The following is a 25,940-nucleotide window of genomic DNA, read 5'->3' as shown; positions in this document are numbered from 1 at the left end:
ACCCTACTGACGACATGAAATACAGATGAGACCAGTGGTCTGCCCAAAATGAAATAAAATAAAAGGTGGATTTGCTGTTTATTCCAGATGTTTCCAGAACAGATGTAAAACATTCCAGGGTCGCTTCTCTTGAGGTGCTAGGGTCATTGCTGAAGTGTTTTCATAGCAGGCTCGGTATGACCCAAGTCACCAATCTTTTACTTCAGATGAACACAATGAAAGCTGATAAATAAATAGGAGAATTGCTGATTGGAAATGTATCCGTATTGCTGCCACCAGGAAAAGCAGCCAGCAATCTGCTGTGTTTGCAGGGTGAAACAGAGTACAAACTTTTTAGTCCTCAATCCAGTGCTCACTTAAGAGATTTAGGGCCAAATATCCCATTTATTTACACCTGTGCAAAATTAAGGAAATTTCATCCAAGTTAATGTACCACCAGGTGGTGGATTTTGCCTCAGATCTCATTATTTGTTGGGCTTTAATTTATATCCAGCCACCGTGTATATACACATTTACAAAGTGGTAATTTTTACCAACAGTAAGAGCAGAGTTTGCTATGTAAATCAGTGTTTCTCAGCCAATATGTTGCAACCCCTGAAGGGGTTATAAAAACCATCTGGGGGCTTGTAAAGCACAGAAAATTTTATAACAATCTAAAGCAAAGAAAATGTCATTTCTTCCAGTCTCCATATAGCAGCACCGTTCCGTTGGCAGCCTGTCAAAACCATACAAGAAACAATAAATTCTATGGGCTTATCACTCTCACCATAATTTTTTAGTCTTGGCTTTATAAAACATGTGTGGAAAGTTTCTTTTAATATAGGATTTCCAATCTGAACTGCTTGAAAAGAGGTGCTCCAAAACTTCTGGCCTCAAAAGAAGGCAGTTTTCATTACAGGCCTCCGCCTTGGTCTTCTCCTAAGCTGCCTGTTAAAACTTCAGCCTATTTTGTGAAGCTTAGGCTTGTTTGTGTTGGAATCATGACTCTCTGTCTGTCAGCTTCCTCTTTAAGTCTAAATCATACAGGGCGACATCAACATTTCCCTCTGTGGGGAGAGTGTTTTGCTTCAAGTGGAAAAAATGGATGAGATTTCCTGTATCCTCAGCAGAGCCTCTGCATGGTTTGAAATCTGCCCTTCCTAAGGTGAGATAACATCAGACGAGCCTGTGTGCTTTCAAGTGTAGCCTCACAGCACACGCGACTCGTCAGTGAATTTTGCTTTCATGTATGCATCTTTAATCTCTGCGCATAGATACTTATGTATGAAATGAATTCCAGTAGCAGTGAATTGTAGCCCACATGCACACTGAGTCAGATCTTGCAGTGCCTCCTGCAGAGAAGTTTCTACAGCAGTTTAAGCTGCTGGCTGCCATAGGCCTGGATGTTTTGTCACTGCAATGCTTCCCGCACTCATCAGGCCCCTCAGAAGGCTCCTTCAGAGTGGATCCAGAACGAAAGCTCAGCGTTGTGTTTTTTCCTGCTGAGATGAGGTGGGACACACAAGGGTCTGGTAAGCAGTGGAGCAAGAGCCCAAGTGGTGCTCAGAACCCCCAGGATGGAGAGGTCAGTACTGCTTCCCTTCTGGTGGCTGCTACATGGGCTGCATTCGCCTCACGCAGCTTCACCCCCATCCCTCTTGGATGCTACTTCTTTTGCCCGCTGCTTGGATTTCCACAACCAGCCACCTATGCATGATGCCTCTGTTTCCTGGGCACCATTTGGTCACTTAAACTGTTTGTTAGTGAGGAGAAAAATGATTTCATGCTCATGTGAGAGGTGGTTACCCAGGGCTACTACTTCAGTATCCAGGTATGGGCTACTGTGGCAACCAGAAAGGAGAGGGATAGCATTGCCTTGTAGCTACAACTATTCAGCTAGCTCCAGCTTTGCCAGCTTGGTACTATGCAGTCCAAAGCCAGTGCAAGCAAAACTGAACTCAAATTCATGCTAATTTGTGTGAAATGCAACTTCCCTTGTCAATTTCCTGTTTCTGTTGAAGACAGTCAGTGAAGTTTGAACCTGGAAGTTCTGTGTTTGAACCCAGGCTGAGAGTATCTGTGGGTTGCGTGTTGGCTGAGGTCTTCAGCCTTTCCTAATGGAGCCAGGATTCCTGCCCCAGAACGGGGCAGCTGGCTACTCACACCCTGGCTCTTCTGCCTCCTCTCTATAAGCCAGATTGTACCAAACGGGTCCTCAGTAACGTTTCTCCATACGGTTGTCACGATATTAAGCAGTTGAGCAAGAGATCAGGCACAATACATAGCTTTCCCTGTTTGTCCATGAGAGAAAATAGGTACTCAGAGGTTGCCCCTGCCTCGAGTACAATCATCATGCAAATGGGATTTTTTTGTTGTTTTCTTTTTGAAATTCAGCACTACTCAGCTCAGGAGGGGACCTCTTACAGAAATAACGCATTTAGGAAAAGGAAAAAGAGGACATTTTAAAATGAAAATAGCAGAAAGGAGCTAATTAGTAAATGGCAAGGGACCACTGTATTAAGAGCCTAAGAAATGTCCATCTCTGTTGGCACGTCCTGTGAAGAAAGCGTTCCTGGACAGCCTGTCTGCTAGTGCCAGGGCCTTGTCCCAAGTTCCCCTCCCTGTGGCCAAGCTCCTGGCCTCCTCCCCGCTCTGCCCCGCTCTGCCTGCCCTCCCCATCCTGCCTGCCGCCATCCCGCACTGCGCGAGGGCTCTCCGTGGCCATCTCAGTGGACACCTGGTGCTGGGAAACTCAGCCACCACCAATTGCTGCTGCTGCAGCTCATGCCAGGGGATGTTTTTTTTTCCTTCATGCTGAAGAGTCCAAACTCCTGGGGGAAAAAATGTGGTTTATTACATACTTGTCCTGTTTCTTCAAAGCTGGACTGTGCTGTGCATGAGAAATTTTTTGGAGACAAGTTCAGAAAGGATGACTTAACAAGAACCATCAGACCAATGGATCTCCTGTTTCTTTGGGATTGACGGTAGCACAGTTTGGGTATTAACAGTGGAAATTCCCACTTAGGCCGTCAGCTGAGGAGCCCGGGGCTGTCAGGCAGAGTTAAGACTCACACGCGCTTTCCCAAGATAAGACTTCTGTCTCATCACGCTGCCTGCTGGCTGAAATGCCAGCAAGGGGCGTCGTGAGCGGACCTACCGCTACGGGGCCCTTGGCTTTGGGAGCCCCCAGGACAGCGGGGCAGGGTCTCGCCAGCGCAGAGCCCCACGGCGAGGGCACGCGGCCGGCCGTGCAGGCACGGGCGCCGGGTCCGAGCAGACCGCCCCGCTGCCGTCGCAGCCCCGCACGGCCGGGCGGCACTTCCCCACGCGCTCCGCGGGCGGCCCTGCCCCGAGGCGGAGGGGCGGGCGGGGCGGGGCGGGCCGCGGGCCCTATAAACGCCGGCGCCGCCGCGCTCCGACCGGGCGGCGCAGTGTACGGGCGGCCGCGGAGGTAGCGGGCTGGGCGCTGCGAGGGAGGTGAGCGCGGGGCGAGGCCGGGCCCGAGCGGAGCGCTGCGGGGCCGTTAGCGCTGCCCCGGCGGGGGAAGGAGGGGCGGTGCGGGGGGGGGGAGAGCGGGGTTTCCCCGCGCTCTGCTGACAGCGGGAGCTCGGCGCCGCTCCTCCGGCCAGCTGCGTGCTTAAGTTTCCCGTTGCCGTCTCCGCGCCATCGGTGCGAGCGAGGAGTTTCCGTGCCCGTCCCGCTGCGCTGGCGGGCGGGGAGCAGAGCCCGGCTGAGAGCCCGGTGCGCGGGACCGCCCCCGTTCGTCGGTGCCCTCCCGGGCCGAGCCGTGCTGCGGCTGCCCGGAGCCCCGCTGCGCACGGAGCTGCCGTGCTGCTGCCGGGAGGGCGGCTCGGAGCCGTGCGGGATGCGGTTTGAGGGCGAAGAGGTGGGCAAATCCTCGTTACCTGCACGGGGTTGAGGTGATGCCGGTGACGCCAGCTGGGAGCTGAGCTGGAGCTCCTCGCCGTGCCCTGCCCGGCGTGAGCAGGGAGTGTGCTGCTCGTGTCCGGCTCGGGGAGGGTTTGGAGCGGAAAGCGCGGCTCGGGAGAATCTTTTGTCTCTGTTTAAAATGGTGCTCGGTGTCCTGGCTGTGAGATGCGAAAGGATCTTCACGCAGGAGCAAAACCCTTGGGGAGACCACCGGTGTGCTAACAGGTTAAATCTGAGCGCTAGATTCCCCTTGTAAAACCCGTGAATACCTGCCTGTGGATTAGAGGCCTCCAACCGTCACTTTTTCTCCCCCTTTTTCCCCATGCCCGCATGTCGTTCTGAAACGTGGTTTAGTTTTTGTGGTTTTAATTGCATTCTTAGGCAACTTCCTGAAAGAGAAACCTGGGAGGCTGACTCTTAAGCTGCGCTGAAAAATGACTTCCTCCTCTCCCCTGCCTTTCTCATGTGCGAGCACTTACTGACGTCTTACTCCGTGCTCCTCGCAGGAATTCATTAGGAGCCAGCCCTCGCCGTGCCTGTTCGTAAAGCACACGTAGGTGTGGGCAGCAGCACTGCTGCGTGCCTTGGAAATGGGAGAAGCCACAGTGTGAGAAGCAGCTGTGTGCCCGTGGAGCAATCCGCTGAGTCCTGAAAGCGTGCGAGGTGACAACCGGCACGGCAGGAGGGCAGGGCGATCAGGCAGATGGGTTCAAATAGGTGTAAGATGTGCTAGCGTGGAGCTTTGCTGCTCTGTGGTGTGTGACGAAACCTGTGAGAACAGCAGCTGTTTGGCACAGACCTCAACTTTGTGCAGTGACTGCCAGTCCACGGTGCCTTTAGGATTGCGGGCACGTTGTGTGCCGGATGAGCTGTCAGCAAGTTTTGCCTGTGCTTGTAAGATGCCGAGAAGCTGTGTCTGGAAGTTACTCTTGCTGCTGCTAGCTGTGTCTGGGTGTTACAGAAATTGCTGCAGGAGGTGGTGATGTGAGTGAGCATTGCTACGGAGAACTGCCCGTAGTAGCCCTGTATACCTTTTGTAGAAGAGGGAGTAAACTCATGTTGGTCCCAAAATAAGCAGGAATCTGCAGTGGGTTTTGCCTAAAGGTACACACAGAAGGGCTGAAGCTCCTGTTTGGTGTTGTCATTGACAACAGGGAAACAAGCACATCTTGGAGGCAGACAGACCTCCAGTGCAGGTCTCCATGCTGTGCCACCACAAACTGGTTCTAGTCTTGAAGCTCCTAACAAGCGTACTGCTGGGCAGGGGGAAGTGGCCAGCAGCTAAGCCAGGGCGTTGCATTTTCCCCAACTGGATTAGTGTGTGCATGCATATGAGGTGGATCAAAATACCTCCCTCACCTCACTGCTAGGAATTAAAATGGAGATGTATGTAGATTGCATACCTCTGCAGAAAGGGAGCAGGCTGGGGGGAGCTTGGGCTGGGTTTCTGTTGGAGGGAGGTGTGTTCTGTGTCTGCTGGGCTTGTGCAGCTGGGCACAGATCCTTACCAGGCCACTGCAGTGTTCGTGGTTGAAGAAGGTGAGGCCCTGTGGAAGGTGGGTATTTTTATTTTTTTGTAACCTGAAATCTGGGTTGTATGAACAGCTTGAATTGCTACAATCATGAGTGTGCATGAGAAAGATGCTTTTTATAACAGGGGAAACTGCCAGATGCTTACAGTTAGTTGGTCTGTTATCTGCCTTCTGCCAGTCTTCAGGGCCAAATAACTTTACACATGGGAACACAGGGAAAAGATGGACTAATCATTGCTAATCTCTAAAGTGCTGCCGAGTACAGTCATCTTTGCATGTCTCTGGGCATCCTCCCAGTCACCTGTAACATACTTACAAATCATATTTTATAGTGAAGTACTAATGTTTAAGTACAATGTAAATCAATGTACCTGTATTATCTGTAAATAACTTGTGAGTAAGCAGAGTGATGTTAAGAATTGCCTCCTCCTTTCCTGCTTTGGAGGGCAGGCACCATGGAGTAGCCTCTCTTCTACCAAAATGCTTAAAGGTTCTAACTGTAAGTTAGAGGATCTTGAAAATATAGGAAGTTACCTTAAAGTGTACAGTTTGTAGATAGGGAATTGTGACCAAGCTGAAAATGCTCATCCAGATGTTCAGGTGGGTCCCCTCTGCGATGGTTAAAATAATGGGGTGGAGGGAAACAAAGATGAAAAATACAGGTGATCCCATCTCATGGCTGTAGCTGTTCAAATGTGCAGGCTGATGTGTTCTGGAAGGAAGCTGTCCTGTGCTCTGCTTCTTCACACGGGGACAGGAATCATGCTGGTACTAAAAGCTCAACTACACAAATACTCATACCAGCTCCTGGGGGTCACTGCTGAAGTAGGAGCTCGGAACAGTGCACTGGAAGAGGATGTGATAATGCTGATCTAACACCTAGTTTCTGGGGCTATTTGTTATGGCCTTAAGATGCTTAAATGACAGCTGAAATGCATGATCCTTTAGCACCTCTTCACAAAGCAGTACCTGTAAAAACACTCAAGACTTGAAAGAATTTGGCAACAGAGGTCCACCTTGAATAGCTGGGAAGATGCTGTTTATGTTTCCAGGGTGAAACTGGAAGGTAGCTTATGCTGGTATCTGATAAATATGCCAAGGTTGGTTTAAGTATGAAAGGATATTCCTCATGTAAATTGATATCCTGGAGGTGGAAATCTGTCTTGCTGGCCATAGTCAGCAGTTGGTGTAAACCATGAACTCTGAGCAACCTCCTGCTCTCTCCTCCTTGGCTATAGCAGCCTGAGGTTCGAGAGTTTTCCCATCGTATGATCACGAGAACAGCTGTGGAGGGGGCACCAAGTTGGATTGCCATCAAGTTCTGAGTTGAAGGCCCTGCTCAAGGCTGTGTTTGTTCCTCAGCATGCACATAGGAGCTGTTGGGTTGTGAGGAATATTATCCAGTGGTGGGCTGTGAGCTGGAGTAAGTTACATGGGGTCTCTAGAAGCAGTATTGAGAAATGCTAGTACATCAGAATCTCTTAGGTCTGCAGATATGTAGATGAGAGGGGTTCATGTAGCTTTGGCCAAACTTTGCTTTCTAAGGAGAAAAACTTGAACTTCTAACACCTATTCCTGCAGAAGAGCATTTTGTGCTCCTTACTGATGGTCCTCGCTGTTTGTGAGACGGCTGTGCCACCTGGTATGAGCTGCAAGTGTAAAAGATGGTGGGGCTTTAATTTTTCTGTTTTAGATAGGAGGGGGGAGGCTTTTCCTTTGCTCTGACATGTAAAGGTACAAAACTAAGAACTGAGTAGGTTTTCTTCTATTGTTTGTTAAAGAATGTGATGAAGCATCTAAATCCTACGTATAAGTTGCTTTATCTTTAGTTATGTGTCTCAGTCTTGCTGTATACCTTCATTTGGGAGGAGTAGCTTGTGTATCTTACTTAGTTTTCTCAGCAGTGAAGCAAGCCTGAGGCCTCCAGCTGCTCTGGCAGCTCGGTTTAAGAGGCTGCTTGTCCCAGCTAATTGCCTACTTCCTCTGCTGAGGTTTGTCATCTGCATTTCAGAAATAGCGATGGGCTGCGTGGAGGCTTCTCTGTGAGCACAGCTCCTAGTCTGAACTGAACCGGAGCGTTTAACATAGCCGGTCGTGGTCTGTTCTCGCAGGGCTCTTGTGCACAGTTCATATTTACTTCTTTCTTTCTCCTGCGGAAGCTGGGGTCTTGCTTTTCCAGAAACTGTAGTGAAGCCAGTGGGATTAATCAGGAGTGAGGTCAGATTAATGAAAAAAACATGTTTTCAGAAGTGTAGTCGTCTGGGTAGCTCAGTTCTCTTATGAACTGGTTAATGTCGGGGTGTCCTGCAGACGACTGAGGAGTGTGGTTAGGGTTCCTGGCACGGTGCCTCATTCTGTGTCCTCACAAAATGCAATTCCTGCAGCCTCACAGCATGAGTGATTTCTGATGTCTTTTAGTTGGCTGGTGCTGCTTCTCAAGCTAGGGAGGGGGGAAAGATGAGTAAGTAAATCTGAGTGCTGCAAAGAAAAATGTAGATATCCCTGTCACTTTTGTGAAATCTTAAGACTATGATAACTTTAAGCTAGTTCCAAAATAGCTGAGAAATGACCACTGGAAACCATTAATCTGATGTTTCTGTGAAGTTGAGTCAGTGAATCTATCCTAGGTTTAAGTAATCAATCAGTTTTTTAATTTTAAGAACCTTCATTACTGATTAAATTACATCTTAAGAATTATGTTCCAATCTGGCACACTAGGTAAGAAATAAGGTTTCTAAATTCATTTGCAGATTGGAAGTTCTTGATCATAAATACTGTAGAAGATTATAGTAAATAAGAGGCTTGTCTGCTGTCATTCTCCAGTTCTACAGCAAACACTGTAAATAGGACAATGTTTTCCCTCAAAGTGTTTTGTTGGAATTATCATGGTAGTATTCCCTGAAGGTCTCCATGTTTGAGATCTTGGGTATATGGCTGTACATGATCTTACAAGGGTTCTTATGACAAACAGAGGATGCTGCAGTTGTCCTCATTCACGTTTATGGTGAAAATACAAATTTGTATTTTTATACGTACAACTACCAACACTGTTATTGCCATGGCTTTACCACTTGTAAGAGGGTGGAACAAGGCAGAGACTTAATGTTATCTGCATTATTTCAAGTACTTGCTGGTTTTTAATTTTCTTTTGAAGTCCTCTTGGAAGGCTGAAAGCCTATCATCTCAGCATTTGGACATCTCTGTTACTGTATGCGTATGCTTCAGCTAGATGTCACGTGGCTCGTGTCCTGACGTATCTCTTAATTTCCCATGAGTATGGAAGTATTATTGCTACGAAGAAAATCCCACTTCCAGTTGTGCTGTGAAACCAGAGACCTAACTGTAGAATGTGGAATGAGAAGAACTAGGCTTGTTAGGATTCTGTTTAATAGGTAGCAAATGAGTTTGTAGAATCTGAAGGCAAGTGTTCGCTTAATGTAGTATGCAGTAACTTGGTTTGAGGACTCAGTTCTACGCCTTGAGCTTCCTTTATTCTTTGCCTGCCTTTTTCAAAGGCTGACTGTTATGAATGCTGCATCAGTACTGTACGCCTTCTGAAGAACATGCACTGGGGAGCTCTCAATAGTCAACCAGGTCTAGGTGCTTTCAGTGGCTGTGGAGCTGCTCTCACCCAGATTTTCTGCTCCTCCTGGTCTATGCAGGAGGCAGGGCGCTTGTCACTGGACAGCAGATGAAAATTTACCTTTGAGTGCAGGTGCAGGTTTCAGTTTGTTCTGCAGGTATGTAGAGAAAGGAGTGAGTCAAATGTCAGAGGAATCCTGTAACAAGTGGAAATAAGAGTACTTGGCTTCCTTTCAGTACTCTTCAAGGAAGAAAAAGTCCCATGCTATAGCAGTGGTAAGGGTTAACTTGACAGTGGGTGGTGAGAAAACCAACTTGGTAAGACACCAGCCATTGTTAGTCCTACATCTTGTGGAGTTGCTCCATGTACTTGCACAGCCCATTATCAAACCGTTGATAGCCTGTACCTTATTAATGGGAGCTTGCAGACCTGTAGGTTTGCCTTTGGCTCTTAATGAGCCTGTGCTTGCGTAGCAAGTGTTATTAATGTACAGTAAACATGGGAGCTGTGGTTCCACAAGGCCTTCTACAAAAATTCAAGGGAAAACCTGCGTTATGAACCCACTGTTACATTGCAGGCAAATAGTGCAGTTGCTGAACCATCAGTCTCTCTACTGGGATAAATCCAAAGCGGTGGGTTGCAGCCTAGCTGCCATGTTGTGAAACAGTACTGTGCTGTGTGGTTTTTAGAAAACTGGTTCTGCAGCATTAGTCATGATGGGCTGCCTATCCCATGCTGTTTCTTCATTATGGTAAAACAGCAATGTTGCATAAAGAACTTAAGATCAACGAAACCACTTCTTTAATAAAGGGACACCAGTAAATTAAAAGCAATTCTGTTTAATCTTCCTGATACTATAAAACTTGACAGCGGACCTTAGGGAAGGCTGTGGAGTTTCATCTTTCTACATGAAAGTACCATGTAGAAACTCTTCAAACAGGGTGCCCAAGGAAGTAGTGGTGTCACTACCCCTGGAGGTGCTCAGGTGTGTAGAAGTGGGACTGAGGGACACGTTTTAATGGGCAGTATTGGTGGTAGGTAGATGGCTGGACTAGGTGATGTTTGTGGTCTTCTCTGACCTTAGTGGTTGTATGAATGTGTTGCAATAAGTTAATGCAGGTAGACATGGAAAAGTGTGGTAGTGCTGCAAATTGCAGGGTCATCTCAGTAAGCCCCTTGCCCTGTGCTGCCAGGGAAGGGTGTTTACTTCATGAAGTTAGACTCAAGTAGGCTTATTCTAATAGAACATGAAAGTAAAAGCCAATTCTACATAGTTGCCCACCTGCACTCTTGAAATTGCACAATGTAACTGTGCCATGGTCACAGATGAGTGGTGAGGTCAGAAGCTATCTCTACTGAACCTTACTGCACCCTGTGAAACGTGGTCTTTGTGAAGCACTACAATGTAAATGTTGTAGAAGACTGACTTTTCTCGCAAGTATCTGTCTGGTTTATGAACTCCTGGAGACACTAGCTATATGAGACTTTGGAAATCTTCAAGTAAAGCTTGTCCTTCTGTCCTTCCTGCTAAACTGAAAGTCCCAGGAAGCATTGGTCAGGACTTTTCATAAAGAGTCATTAAATCTTTTCGTTCATGTGGGAACTCTGCTTGGACAAAGAGATGGTTCATATTTGGGGCCAGCCAGTTTAACAAGTTGGATCTCCACTGGGAAATTCCCCCTTGGCAGAGGAGGCTGGTTGGACGAAGCTAGGAGGCAGGCTTTCCAGATGGAGACAATCCATTTTGAAACACGAATGGAGAAATGAACTGGGAGAATTAGAAATTTTAGAGGAAGGATTAAGTACAGAAGAGAGCCTCAGAACCAGAAAGTTGCACAAATGTGATGAGGACTGTAGTGCCTGAAGTCAAACCAATATCTTAATGTGCAAAATGTTGCTTTTTTTAAAGACACAAAGCCTTCCAGCTTATCTTGGTGTACAAGGCATGTTTATCTTTGTGTTGTCAGTAACTTACTCATCTTTGGAGCAGTGTAAGTTCTGAACTGTTTAAAAAAAAAGTTTAAAAATCAGAAATCATCCTTCCTTTGTAATGCTCTGCATATGTTAAGCCTTCTAGGTTGAGTAATTAAGATCTGTTTTGTTTGTTTTTTTTAATGTGCTGATACATTGTGAGTTTTATTTTTATATATATGTGGGGATCCATGTTGCTTTTTTTTTCTTCCTTTTAAAGCAAATAGCACTGGAAAGAGTTTAAACAGAAGAGAGACAAATTTCAGGAAATATCAGAAAACCTGCAAGGATGCTCAGTATTTCTGGCTTTGCTTGTCAGGTGCTGTGAACGATGCCACTTCTGGACTTGCCTGCACTCAGGATGCACGTCCTGGAGCTCTGAATCCAAAAGCATATTTAGGAGTAGGAGTGGCCAAGCAGCATGTTAGGAGAGGACTCTCGAAGTTAAAGGCTTTGAGATAAAAGGCTTAGGCAGAAGAGGAGTTGCAAACACCTGTGAGGGGGAGAGGGAAAGCTTGAGTTTCCTAATATGCTGCCAAGTGTGCATCTCCTGAAAAACAAGACCCGGCATGTGACCTTCCCAGTGCAACCAGAGTGGTCTTGTTTCTCGGAAGCAACAATTGCTGTGTGCTTAGCTAGCGCTTTAAAAGACTATTAGTAAGTACTTAACTCTCTCCAGCAGGACCGAATAAGTTTAGTTAAATGCAGCGAGTGAAGCTACTTGTTGAGCTCACATGGCAGCTGAAACGGGACTCTTTAAATTAGTAGCACGGATGGCACTGACAAGGAGACACCAACACTTCAGGTTCATAGAAGCCACCAGATGTTCAGCCCGGGTGATGTGTGAGCTATTTGGGGCTCAGTACAGTGAGATCTGTAATGTTGCAAGACTACTTTTCTGGGGGGCTTATTTATCTTTAGCTGCGCTTGCTGCTCTTTTTATTTCACTTATTCACAGCTTATTCACAGAAATGAAGTCCAGTGTCTGAACTTCTTTATGCCTGATAAGTCTTTAAAGAAACTGCAGAAGCTTGCAGCTGAGAAAAGGTGCCTTGGATTGCCTTACTGCTGCTGATGTGATGGCTCAAAATAAACGCTTTGAGGTGCCTTACAGGATTCTAACATATGCTGTACTTAGTGCTGTAAGTGCAGATACCTAGCAGTCCACATACAGATCAGCAACAGTCTAGTTGTTGGACTCTCTGAAGTCCTTCGTAATCTCCCTTCTGTGGGAGGATCTCCACGATCAGTGCCTTTTCAGGCACAGATCTGAGGATGAAACTTCTCTCAGCTCCACCAAATGCTTTGAGAGGGTTAGCCTTTGTAACACAGGCTGTGTTCAGTGACTGGTAGCCTGAAGACGTTTGTCACAGAGTAATGCAAAGCTACCAGTGCAGCTAGGACATGCTGTGCTGTTCCTCCATTCTGATAGCTGTCTACCTGACTGAACTGATAGTCTGAAAACAAGCAGAACTAGGCTTGGTCCAATACAGGCAGTAACTCCTAATTTAGCATGGTGTATCAGACTCAGGGTGGTACTCCTTCGAAGGCAAGTGAAGCAATGGAGTTTGTTGGTGTTCATAGAGCTTCTCAAGTTGGAAGGGACCCATAATTATCACTGAGTCCAACTCAAGTCCTTTCATTGTACCTGGTGCTACAGGCTACATTTAGGACTAAACACACTCCCAGCTAGCTTGTACACTCCTCAGCACTACATGCCTTCTGTTAAAGCAGAAAAGCTGCAAGGGGCCTGTGGCTCTGAAGATCTGGCACTCCAGTGTTACCCACATAGGCTGCTGTGCAGTCTCACTAAGGCTAGAAGGCGCTTTCTCACTCACTCATAGGAATGAGAGTGGTTTCTAAAACCAAGGTCCCAAAAAACTTACTGCGTTTTTTTTTTCCAGTGGCATCACAGTGTAGGAGAGATATCCCATGTCAGCAAGAGAACCTGTAAAATAACCAGAACACCCAAACCATCTTTTCATGGGCAAGACTTAGATTCTAATTTAGCTATTGCAGGGTTTTTTAGATTCAGCAATGAAAGCTTGTTAAAAGCTCGTAGGTATTCTGTACAGCAGGTCAACTGGAGTCATCCTACACATCCTACATCCTCTTCAGCTTTTTTCTCCTTGCACTGTGTTTAATCTGGTTCTTTCTTGTAGAGTATTTAAATGCATTTCTTGTTACCGATCTGCATAAAAATTGAATATACTAAAATCCATGTGAGGAGCATTAATAACATATGAATGCTGCTTCTGCTGTAAGACAAAATTAACTGCTCTGTGAGCTGGTTAGGCCATGCAACGGGCATAGCAGAGCTAAGAATTGACTGCTCTGTAACTAGTACTGAAAAGTGCTTTTAATTGTTCCTGTGCTTGGAATACTGCAGAACTTGGTTTCGCTTTTTTATTAGATGCCTACTAGAGGCTGTGCTCTCAAACAGACTGACCTTTCTTAACGGCATAGCAGGATGGAGATTGGGTGATCCTGGAAGTGTCTGGGGAAGCCAGGTGCAGAAGGCCATGGCTTTTGCACTTGGCCACAGCTGCTGGATTTTATTTTTGCCTTGGGAGCAGTCATGTTATTCTGGTAGGGCTTCACAAGCGTTATTAGGAAAAATACATGGCTGCTGGTATCTGTTGTTCCTGAATCTGGCAGGGGCTTTCACTACTTGAATAAAAAAATATGGGACCCACAACATATTGCATTAGTTTGAAGACAGAGGAAAGATGTGTCTGACTTTAACCAGACTTATGCAGATATGGTATAGTGACGAATGACGACGAAACATAGTTTAGCTTCGTAGCTGTATCATTGTTCTTTGTCCTTGTAGTGCGCTCTGGGCAATATAAGGTGTCAAGGAGAGGCATGCTCTAAGAATCTCTAAAAGATTTTTTTTTTTGCAGGATGCTAGGTAAAAAAAAAAAAGTCTGATTAATGCTGAGATTAAGGATATCTGCTTAAAATACTATTTGGGTTCCTGGTAGGAAAAAGGTGGTCAGCATGACACTAATTTCCTTAAACCCCAAACCTGCCTTCTCAGAGCTCTGTGATGATGCTTCATGCAAGGCAGTGCTGCTGTCTTTGTGTACCTACTGCCTGGAGAGAGAGAAAACCAAATGGTGGTGTCAAGTAGTTTGTAAAAATAAGGAACGTTCTTAATTGATACTAAACATGGAAAAAAGTACAGATTGCTTTTCCATGTCGCAGTGCTGGTTCTGCCCATGGTGGCTTACTGCTCCAGCCCAGAGTGAGACCAGGACAGGCCTAGGCAGTGACTGGGCAGGCTGCTTTAGGGGATAGGTTACACTTGGATTTTCTTCCTGTGCCTCTTATCTGCTGCACCTGCTCAAGTCTAGGTTAGTTTTCATAGTAAGTGTGTATTGTCATCGTTGGCTCCTTTTAGAAGAAACTATAGCTCTGTGACTCCCAAAGCGCTTGGGGGATAGAGGAGAATTAGAAGTTGATGAGAAAGACCTAATTAGAGGGCACGCTGTTAACCTGTCCTCCTTACTTTTTCTTAATTGACTTGAATCAGTCAGACTGGCTCCTCTGGTGGCAGCGATACCATTGTTGTTGGGCTGTGGGAGAGACAGGGCTCAGCTCTGCTCCTGTTCGGTCAGCATTTGGGTTATTCTGTGCTGCAACAGCAAGCTTGAGTAAGTGGATTGCATCCTCTGAAGCGGTACAGAAGAAAGTGGAAGTGCTGTATTTGTTGGTTTCAACCCTTTTAGCACAGTGAAAGTACACGCTATTAAAAGATGATTAAGCGAATCTATAGAAACACCAGCTGGTTTTCTGGTAATCAAGCACTCCGGCGCGGCATGAGCACACATGGTAGGCTGCCATGGCAGAGCTCCCTGCTGCATTGCACCCTGCCTGAGTGGGAGGCAGGCTGTGGAAACCACGCAGTGCTCAGCTGGGTAACAAGCTGCTGCTGGCTTCATGCTCTGGGGTGGCTTAAGCCAGAACAGCAAGTGTGTGGTGGTTATCAGAAGACTGAAGGGGAGGAGAAGTCTATTTTTAGCTTTTTCATGTTATATGCAAATGATACTTGAATCAACTGTGTATGTTTTCTGTAGCTTTTTTAGCCCTCAGCGAGCTGGGTTGCCCCTTGGCTCGTCGATGTGTCTGGAAGGCTGGCATCTCAGCATGCTCAGTTGCTGCTGGCTCACTTGCTGACCTGAAAATGGAAGCCCATACTCTTGAAATCTATGCTGTGATTGAACTTCTCAAAGATTAGCGAGGGAGCCTGATTTCATGGAAAAGATTACTGCATGACTATTGCTTTAAGTAACTTTTTTTTTTTTGCCCTAACAAAATGGGATTGAATACATATCCATAAAGAGGAAATCAAGCCTAGTAGGTAAACACTACCTAGTGTGTTTAGGATTTGGGCTTGGTCCTCTAATCAGGTGCTGAGAGGTGCCAAACAAATTGCTGCTGCTGCCTGTGCCTCAGTTTCAATGGCACTTGGGAATAACAGTGCTGTTTTGTGTTAGGTATTGAGATCTGCAGGTGAAAGTTGACCCCAGTTAGATTAGATCTTCCTTCTGCGATAATTAGCCGTCAAATTTTCATAAGTACAAGCTAAAATCCCAACTTAACATTGCATTTTACAATCTAAGACTCTTCTTCCTGTTACTCATCATGAAAAATGCCATTTATGCAGCTAACTTCTATTATACTAGGCAGGTGCAGATTCCCACAACAGGTCTGTTTGCTTATGCATATGTACTTCTGTTCACTGCAGAAAATGATCTGTGAACTGTGCTAGTGCACTGCAACTTGCTGGGTGAGAACTATAGCACTGCACTTAACACTAATGTGTCCTGTAGGCCAGATTGAACAGAGCACTGAGTTTCCATTTGTCTGACCCATGAAGCTAACAGAACTTGAAGGGGGGGTAGTAGGTGTTTCCCAGCCTGGTGGCTTTTGTCCTGCTATGTAGTCAGTGACATCTAGTTATTTTGTGGTTGTCTGCTTCTGGAGATCCCTACACCTTAAAAGCAGGTGTGGGTGCGAGTCCTGCTGTTAGAGGTTTGTGAGCAGTGCACGAAGCATGTGCAAGGCTTGCTTGTTAAGACTTGCCAAGTAAATAAGCTGGAAAAAAAAAAAACCCAAAACATACATTTTTGAAGGCTGATTTAATTGTTCTTGTTCTGTTCTCTTACAGGTGATTTCCAACCAGAAATCATGAACTGGCACTTCTCACTTCTCTTTCTTCTTGGGACTTCAGCATCTGTGTGTTCCCAGTTCAGTTTTTATCCTCTGGAGGAGCTTAGCTCTGATGTTGGAATCCAAGTCTTCAATCAGATAGTGAAAGCTAAGCCTCAGGACAATGTAGTAGTTTCTCCTCACGGGATTGCATCAGTACTGGGGGTGTTGCAGCTGGGTGCGGATGGCAAGACAAAGAAGCAGCTGACAACTATGATGAGATACAGTGTAAATGGTAAGTGATTCCGAAGGGTCTTTGGGTTGGGTGGGTTTTTTGAGGGTTGTGGGGTATTTTTGGTGTTTGCTCAGGATCATTATGCTGTTTTGAGATGGTTTTCAAAGTCTGGTAGACTGCATTGTAAACAATTAACTCTGTTCACTGAAGCAAAAAATGGACATGTTTGTAGTTAATTGACAATCTGAGTGTAGATATCTTTGTACACTTGAACTGACTTACAAGCAGCTTTGCTGATGATTTCAAGGCCCTGGCTAGAGTTACTCATCTTTGCAAACAGCTCTCCCAAAACTGTGCAGAGAGGCTGTACCAAACAGCCCTGAATGTGTTACTCCTTAGATAAAAAGACAATAGAATTCTTTTTGTGTTAAAGCCAGTGCAAAGTAATCATATAACTGATACTTTCACTCTGATGCTCTTCAGCTTTGTTCACTTGTTTCTGCTGTTAGGATCCTTGAAACCACAGTTGTCTGAAACCTTGAATCAGACATTTCTGCTTGTCTGTTCCTGACACTGCATGCATCTGTGTTAATATTCTTCTGCCCATGCCCACCTCTCTAGAGGGTGTAGGCTGAATTCTTGCTGCTTTACTTTGCATGCTGAGTATTTTTGTAAGTATTTGCCAGCAAGAGTTAACATCTTAGTGCCAACATACTGCCTTCCTTCCAAGAGCAGAAAACCCTCCAAGAGGTAAGTGCATTTTAAATCTTGAGCAGTATCGTTGTATAATGTCTTCATTTGCTTTGCTGTTTTGGTTTTTAAAGCACAGCAAAATGACCTGTCAGCTTAAGCTTTTACTGTTGTAGATTTGAAATCTCTTCATGAGATAATCAACTCTAGGAGCATCTTAATGCTCAAATCATAAGTACTCACAAAAATGTTGATACGTTATATCAACTGGTTTTATTTGGCTTACGTTCTTTCTAATCCTCTCTGTGAGTCACAGAGGTTCTCAAACTTCTCAGAAGGTAGCCGGTATCTTGCTATAGACTTGGTATGGAATGCTACCTGTCTGTTTGCACAAACCTCCTTGCTTTTGTTCAAGATTGCCTTATAGTTCTTTGGAACTATATACAGCAACTGCTTTGGAAAGGTAACAGTTGAAAAGTATTTAATCTATCTTTAGCTGTCTTTTAATGCAATTTAGCAGCTGGAAGCAAGGAGGAGAGCCAGCATCATGAGACCAGCCAGCTCTCCCCGGACCACCAGCAAGTGCTCCGTGGACCACCAGTGGTCCACAGAATACAGTTTGAGAACCTCTGTTATGGTATGTTCTCGAAAAGAATTTGCCCTTAATATTGAAGAGTGAACGTGTAGAACTTCATACAAACGGTACTGCTAAAGCATTCATGATGTTATAAACAGCAAAGCCATCTGAGGCTTTTTCTTATATGCAGCTAAGAGAATAACTCAACTAATTTATTCCCTTCATAGCTCTTCTGTTAAGTTTGTCTACATAGGGAGATAGTCTGGGATCATTCCTGCCTAAATTATGTTAGGAAACAGAGGGAACTTGTTAATAATGCTGTGAAAATAGCCACTCGAGTATCCTATCCAGTGTAACGGTTGAACATTGTTTCTTGTTTGGCAATATCTTCCTGTGTAGACAAATGCTTATTCATAAGCTATAACAACACGGAGAACTGAGTATGATGAACATAGCAGTTCTTCTGTGCTGCCATATGCATTCTCTTGTATGCAGTGAAAGAGCCAACAAGCACTCAGTATGAGCTGCTTTCATATCCTAAAGATCTTGACTGTAGGTCTTGGAACTTACGCTGCTTTTCTTTTCTTCTGTAAAGACAAGCTGATGTGCTGAGAGACTGACTTCTGCCTGTAGCAAAGTTAGTTTTCTTAAGGACTGTGTGCAAGCCAGAATCTGGACTTAAACCTTACAGAAACTTTGATAATTTCTTTTGTTCTCTGGTGAATAGAGAGGGAGGATGGTGAGGCAACTTATGCTCTGCACTCTGAGATTCAAGACCACCTGCAATTGTCAGCTACGAGCCCTGAACTTTTTCTGTCGTTGCCATATAGCTGACAGATTGTGGCTTTTATGTAGTATGATATGTTTTGAAACAGCATCTTCTGTGGAAGTAATTCCTTACTAAAACTTGCACCCAATGTTAATCCTTGGTATTGTCTAGAGCACTCTGTGCAGGCTGCTAAACAGGGAGCAGGCATCACAGTGAAAGTAACACTTCCTGGGAAATAGTAGCACTCTTCAGACAAGAGATCCAAAATGTGTATTTTGGAAGCCCTCTCAGAATTGTTATTTTTCTACTCCAGTTTAAATGTCTGACCTTTCATGTCATTAATGGTTGCATATAAAGTAATGGTTTGTCATCCTATTCTAAATTAAACTTGCTGTTCTTTCCAACTAGGAGTTGGTAAAGCCTTAAAGAAGATAAACAGGCTCATAGTCTCAAAAAAGAATAAAGACATTGTTACAATTGCTAATGCAGTATTTGCAAAGAGTGGCTTTAAAATGGAAGTGCCTTTTGTTACAAGGAACAAAGAGGTGTTTCAGTGCAGTGTCAAGAGTGTGGACTTTGAGGAGCCAAACTCAGCCTGTGATTCCATCAACCAGTGGGTGAAAAATGAAACAAGGGGTGAGTATTAGCCAGTATTTTGTGCTTTAGTGGTGTCTGAGACCTCAGATCTGACTGGGAATATTGGAGGAAAATAGAGAGGGAGAAAACTTCCTTCCGGTTGAAAACTGTCTTTAAGCCAGCATGTATGATATTTCTTAGAGTCTATTTGCCAGTGATCAGTAGTCCCGGTGCCCTAGCAGGTCTACTTGCTTCTCCTGTTTATGATCTTAATTTAATCTGCAAGAAATCCAAGCAGTGTTTTCCTGAAGTTAGGCCTCATCAGATATGAGGGGAAGAGGGAGGAAAAATAAACAACTCAGTACATCAAACTTGTAAAAAGCTCTAGGCCAGTTAAGCGTTTGCTCTTAGTACCCTAAATTTTTTTGCAAGATGTTTTACTGTTATTCTGAGTAATGTTTAGTTGAAGATTTTTAATGAGCTCTGCTATGACAGAACTCCTCACTGCTCAAGTGTGCTGCTGTCTATTTGTCAAGCTTAGATATGCTGAAGGCAGAGATGGTGCTTTGCAACACAGTCATAGTTTACTTGAATTACATGCTTGGTATCTCACAGAGTTAAAACTGGATGTGAGGAGTATGTTGCTAATGATGTTAGACGTGCCATTTGTGAAACAGGGCTGTCAAATTCTTTCTCTGCCATGTCACCAGCTTTGCACAGCAACATTACGAGCTGTGAGTGAATGGGGGAAGACCTTCAGTTGAAACTATTATTGTTATGACCTGATTAGGTCTGATCACAAGATGAAAAGAGTAAGGCCCAGTAAGGTATAGCATCAGTTCATATATTAGCTAGATATGTTTGGTTTCTAGATATCAAAGTGGATTACTTTTTGACAAATAACACCATTGTCTGCATGGATGTCAAATCTTACACAATGAATAGCTGGTACTTTCACAGACGTTCAAAAGGCTTAAAGTAAGATGTGCTTCACTTCCTTTCTGAAAATTGGCTAATGTTCTGACAGCAAATACTTCTTTCTTTTTTCTTTTTAGGTATGATTGATCAAGTTGTAGCTCCAGATGATGTTGACAGTTTAACCAGGCTGGTTCTAGTAAATGCTGTATATTTCAAAGGCTTATGGAAATCACGATTTCGACCTGAAAACACAAAGAAGCGACCATTTTCCGGAGCTGATGGGAAGATCTACCAAGTTCCTATGTTGTCCCAGTTATCAATCTTCCGCTGCGGTAAGCCCAGTAACTCCCACTGAATAGCCCAGAAGGGGTGGTAAGATTTTGCTCTTTTCCTTCAAACTGAAGAGTGTGCTGGCATATTTATTGTGGCTGATACTGGAGACTTTGTGTGGTTATGAAAGCACCTCGTACTGGTAAGGCAAGATTGAAGATGCTATGAAAGGTTGCTCTAGGTCAAGCACTCTCTCAAAGTACTTGCCTTATCCTGCTTTTCAAAACAGAAAATGTGAGGTACTGAAATTGAGAACCTTGTGTATTTCCTAAGCCTTGCAGTAGGAAGAAATTTTTAAGAGATGAGAATGAAGGAGGACTGCCAACAGAAACTTCAGGCTTATCTGCTAATGAGTTGTAAATAAAAGATTGGAGTAGAATTACACTGTTACAGTGTAAGAAAGAAATGGAGCTTGTACAATCAGTAGTTCTGAGGAAGCACATGTTCTTGAAATTCAGCTGACGTATTCATCTTGATACAACTAACAGTGTACCTCAAAGCTTCAGCATGCTGTTGTATGGCAGAAATTAAGGCTCTGGTGGAAGAATGTTTTCTGTTGCTGTCTGGAACTTAATGTGCTACCTATGCTCTGAGAAACAGGCTTGAGAATAAAACTGGCTATTAAATGCAAAAGAGTGAACAGGAAAGACCCGCTGATGAGCTTCTAAATGCCTAATGAGATTTGGGGAGATGTGTATACAGCAGGATAGGCTTCCCACTTATCTGTGGAGTTTGAAGGTAATTCATAATTAAAGACAGCTTTTAGCAAGACTATCTGAAAGGGTTTTTTTTGTTGATGCTCGTTAAAGATTTCATTATGTTGGCATGAACTTAGTTTAGAAATGCTATTAATCTAGAAAGGAGCAACAGAAGATGAGTTAAATATCCACAAGTTAAGTTTGAAAAGTCTTAAATACCATCACTTGATTGTGAAGATGAGATCTATTAAACATTGTTTCAGTGGCAACAATGGTAGTGTACAGCAGCTGAGGAAGAGTATTTGATGGTCAGAAAGGTTACTGTTTGTCACTTTCTTGTAGAAACTTTTTCTTGTAGAAACTTTTTCAACAATGTTTTGATCTTTAGTTCATATAATGACAGTGGTTCTGAGAATAAAAGAAAAATCAAAACTTGACACAGTTACAGCCTAACAAATACAATATTACTAGCTTTCTATCAATATAGGCTTGCTCAAAGTGTGGTTCTGGCAGAAAGGTTACATTTCTAATGAAGATCTCAGGGTTCAATTTGGTCTGAGTGTAGACTTAAGAATTTCTCCCCCTTTTCTTAATTTATTGGTATCCTAAAATTTTCCTGGAAACCCTGTCTGTAGTTAGACTGAAGTTTTCACTGAACTTCCTGTAAGAAGGCATGTACTAAAAGTCCCACAGTAACCAGAGGGAACTTAGAGGGCTGCTCAAAGCCAGCCTTCCCAACACCTGCTGTAACTTAGAGGTGTTCTTACTCATCCAAGTGGCCTTCTCCATTACGCTGAAGTGGCTGCTCTCCGCATCTTTGAAGGACTTAAAACTGTTTCCTAATGAGATTCTTATTAACCAAGTAAATGCAACTACTTCAGACAGGAGATGGTTTAATCACTTGAAGGAAAACAGGTTTATCTGCAAGACTGCTTCAGTTTGGAGAAACCGTCTGCTCCTTTTCTTGTTCTTTGCTTCTCCAGAGCTACATCAGCTGTGCTACAACTGAGATCTGAACTAGATTTCAGCTGATTTATGAATGTGATTTGTTGCATAGCTGCTTTTAAGGATGGGATGATGGAACTTGACTGAGGAACAACATGCAGATCAGACACAAATATTATATGCTTCACATCATCCAAATTATATTTTTTGTCAGCCTAGCATCTGTACCCATACCACTTCTGGATGTACTGCCTAGCTGGAAAACAGGCAGCCTGTGACTCTAGGATCAGTTTTGAGGTGTGGGAAACAGTTTGCTGGTGGACTCCAGTAGCAGCAGATATCTGAAAACAAAACAGATTTAAGGGATTGTAGGAATTTCATCATCTCCATTCTGTTTTAGGTACTACAAGTACTCCAAATGAGCTGTGGTATAACATAATTGAATTGCCGTACCACGGAGAAATGATAAGCATGTTGATTGCTTTGCCCACGGAAAGCACAACACCGCTCTCTGCTATCATTCCACACATCAGCACAAAGACAATAGGAAGCTGGATGACAACCATGGTGGCAAAAAGAGTGCAGGTTATTTTACCCAAGTAAGTACAAGTGTCACCCATTTCTCCTTTGGGAAGTGTTTTGGAGTCAGTATGTGTATACATCCTCTGACAGGAGAAGAGCATGGCACTTAAGGTAACTTTCTCACATGCTACTGATACGTTCTTTTTGTTTCTTCTCATTAGATTTACAGCAGTAGCAGAAACAGATTTAAAGGACCCTCTGAAAGCACTTGGTATTACAGATATGTTTGATGAGTCAAAGGCAAACTTTGCAAAAATAACAAGTAAGTTATTTTACTGAATTTGTGGTGATCTTTATTCATAGTTTCTGGCACTAAGTGAAGTGCTGTTTTACCAGTGTAGTGGTCTGTTTTGTCTTGGTTAAGTGTTACCATGACACTGGAGCAAAGCTCTGGCTTGTACTCAGCCAAGCATGGCTTCTTGCTTCTATTGAATACTGTAGTGTCTTTTTATTCCCCCTTTTGCCTTGCATTACAGTAATAAATTGTGTTGGTCAGCTTCACAAGTTAAGACTTTTTGTTACAGTCTGGGGGGGGTCTTAAGCATTGTCTAAAATCCATTGCAGGACTTAATACATCAGATCATTACTGAAGATACAGTGGCAATATTTAATTTTCCATAAAGTATGCACTTAATTTGAATTTTTTAGAGCAGCGGGAAACAAATGAACTGAACATCTAGCTTAGGGTACTGGACCAAACCAGAACTAAATACATCCTATCTGAAAATAGGATGTAGACATTAGAGTCATAAGCTTGACAAAATGTCACCTCTGTTCTCAATTTCCATCAAATTCTTCCTAATCTCCTACAGAGATGTTACAGAAAAGCTTGCATGGTGCTTGCTTGCCTGATTTGGAAAACAAATTCCTGTTTCAGTGAAAGTGAAGTGTTTTGCTAAGTGCTCTAATCCCACCCTGCCCGCTGAGATAAATGGGAGGGTGACTTACCTTCAGGTAAAGAAATGACTGGGAAAAACAATACCCACTAACAGTAAAACAAAAAACTGAACTCACTTGTCCTTATTAAAAATAAAAATGCAAGTGCATATTTCTAATGCATAATAAAATCAAAGCCTAGTAAATGAGAAGTGGGGAGTAAATAGCTTCTTGTTTGTGATTATGGACTTAATAATTGTATCCAGTGTTCTTCACTGCAGCTTCAGGATTTAAGCAGGATTATAGCAGCTTCTGTTATTTGCCATGCTGGCTACAAGATTTATTTTTTAATTTTTTTTTTCAGGAACAGAAGGTCTTCATGTATCTCATGTACTGCAGAAGACAAAAATTGAAGTTAGTGAAGATGGAACCAAAGCTTCTGCCGCAACAAGTAAGTCACTATGCTGATACAGTGGCAGTCAGGAGAACTGGATTAACAGACAATTTCACTAAGCAAAGATAGCCTACTTCCTTGCCATTGCAAGGAAGTGCTTACTTCAGATTAAATTACATGATGTTCTGAAGTTGCATAAAAGATCACTTGCTAATATTGATCAGAACATTGGTGTCTTGTAGGAACAATAAACAGGTTTACTTTTTTTGGCTTAAAACTTTTGGCGTAAACCAGCATCAAGTTCATTGGTATCAAGTTCATTACTATCTAGGTGGCAAAAAAGAGTAAGCTGCTATATCCTTTGTATGTAATTACTAGAAATGTCCTTTCAACTTCTTGAGTCTTGTTTTTGCTTTTTTATGGTTCCTATGGGAATAAAATGTGACTTGTGCTTCTTTAAATGTTGGAGTGGATTTTAGCCATTCATTTCTACCTATGCAGGCTTCTAGTGTACATGAGGAAGTTTCACTTCAATAGAGTACTGGCTGTGTTATGGTAATTTCTTTACTTAACTTCAAACCTTGTCTTTTTTGCAAGCTGCAATTTTAATAGCCAGATCATCTCCTCCTTGGTTCATAGTAGACAGACCATTTGTATTCTTCATCCGGCACAATCCTACAGGTAAGCAGTACTTCTTTTAAGTGAAACAAAATACATAGCTGCAACAGGCAAAATTGCCAGCTGGGGGAAGTTTAGATTACTTAATAGTTGTGTTGGGAGGAGGGTGAGAGAATTTTAAAATACATTAACAGTATTTTTTTAATACCTTAATATTATCTTCTTTAGAATACAACTCAGTACTGGGAATAAGTATTGGCTGTAAACTGGCATGGCAAGTTTATGGGTGAAAAAGACAATTTTTAATAGTCCTAGCTCCCCTGAGTGGAAAGGAAATATCTGTTTACTGATAACAAACTCAATGAATAGGGCCCAACTTTGATAGACTGCAAAATAGTGATAGGACCATGTATAGCAATAAGGGACTTCAGGAATCTGGAATGTTGCCGTGGCCTACTGTGAACAAATCTGAGTGTACAAACATAGTGGTAATGGTCTTCTAGAGCATGAGTTGATTCTTGCTCTAGCAGAGCTGACTCAATTATTTTGAGTTGACATCTACTTCTTGCAGTGACATATCTTGATAGATAAGCTAGTTATGGGGGGAACAAGATGCAGCTGTCAGCATGGGGGAGAATTAGGCTCCTGGCAGCAGTCCCTATCCCAAGGCTGTACATACCAGAGGACACTTTGTCTCCAGAAATGAGAGCCAGCCTCCTATCCAAACATACACTTCACTGCTGTCTACTCAGAGCTCACAAATTTGGGGGGAGGCTAGACAAGACTGTGATGAGGTGGCTCAACTGTGCTCTGTGGGGTCTATGCTCTCATGGAAAAATTTCACTGTATTTGCAGACTGTGGTAACCCTTGTTTCCATTTCATTCACTCAGGTACAATCTTGTTCATGGGACAAATAAACAAACCTTGAATGTGGAAGACTTTCTTCAAGAAGTAAACAGACTCATGTGACACACCCCTGTTCTGTTAAATATTTTGTACGTTACTCTGACTTCACTCAAGAACTAGTGTTAACCACTGACTAGGTTTTGAAATGGGAGTCAACGTAGTTCTGGCTTTGGGGGGGTGGGAAACACAGTTTGAAAACTACAGTATGTATTTGAAATGTCTAAAAGATTCTCTGAACTACTGAATGGTTACCCATGCTAACAAACTTTTGAGCTTTTTCTGTATCTACTAAGAATTTTATGTATGGCTTTTGTGAGAGGATTTTAACAAAGAATGTTAAACATTTTTATTAATGTTGGTTTCTTTTTGTGTGTGGAAAAGGTCTAATTTTGTAGATACCCCTGTCAAGATTACTTCTGATTCTTGAGAATCTTGATACCTGGGTGTTCTTGGTAGAAATAGATTAAAAGTTCTAGCAGTTTTTATTTTATATAGTGCATGTATCACTGAGAGTTTTAAAACTAATGTGGTGTTAGATACACATCGCGTTGTCCTGTCTTAATGTAATGTAAACTTGTCATTGCTAGATTACTAGTATACACTTTCTATTGGATTTAAATTTTATATTTGTTTTTGTACAAAGGAAAAAATAAAACTGCATTATGAACAGTCA

At 43.5% G+C, this 25,940-nt stretch overlaps 1 protein-coding gene across 2 annotated transcripts; it reads left to right on the top strand.

Annotated features, from left to right (window-relative positions):
- Positions 1-3,408: 3,408 nt before the first annotated feature.
- On the top strand, positions 3,409-25,940 carry SERPINE2 (serpin family E member 2). 2 transcript variants are annotated; one of them, XM_065747822.1, is made up of 10 exons: positions 3,409-3,456; positions 16,172-16,447; positions 17,595-17,714; positions 18,832-19,059; positions 20,055-20,249; positions 22,291-22,489; positions 22,634-22,734; positions 23,713-23,799; positions 24,340-24,423; positions 25,252-25,940. In XM_065747822.1, the coding sequence occupies exons 2-10, from the start codon at positions 16,192-16,194 to the stop codon at positions 25,287-25,289; spliced, it is 1,308 nt and encodes a 435-aa protein (XP_065603894.1). In that variant the 5' UTR covers positions 3,409-3,456; positions 16,172-16,191; the 3' UTR covers positions 25,290-25,940. The 2 variants fall into 2 exon arrangements, with proteins under 2 accessions (XP_065603894.1, XP_065603895.1); XM_065747823.1 differs by lacking the exon at positions 17,595-17,714.

This window comes from Cyrtonyx montezumae, unplaced genomic scaffold, assembly GCF_038088225.1.
Source record: "Cyrtonyx montezumae isolate F1298 unplaced genomic scaffold, pur_monq_1.0 scaffold_5, whole genome shotgun sequence".
In the NCBI taxonomy this organism is placed as follows: domain Eukaryota; kingdom Metazoa; phylum Chordata; class Aves; order Galliformes; family Odontophoridae; genus Cyrtonyx; species Cyrtonyx montezumae.
Note: the sequence above shows the minus strand (reverse complement) of the source record. Positions and strands in the feature narration are given on the sequence as shown.

Bases quoted from the DNA above. Each gene is read 5' to 3' on its own strand.
- SERPINE2 (XM_065747822.1), top strand. From the start codon at position 16,192: ATGAACTGGCACTTCTCACTTCTCTTTCTTCTTGGGACTTCAGCATCT. The intron at 16,448-17,594 runs GTAAGTGATTCC...AATGCAATTTAG, and splicing joins GATGAGATACAGTGTAAATG to CAGCTGGAAGCAAGGAGGAG. The intron at 22,490-22,633 runs GTAAGTACAAGT...TCTTCTCATTAG, and splicing joins GTGCAGGTTATTTTACCCAA to ATTTACAGCAGTAGCAGAAA.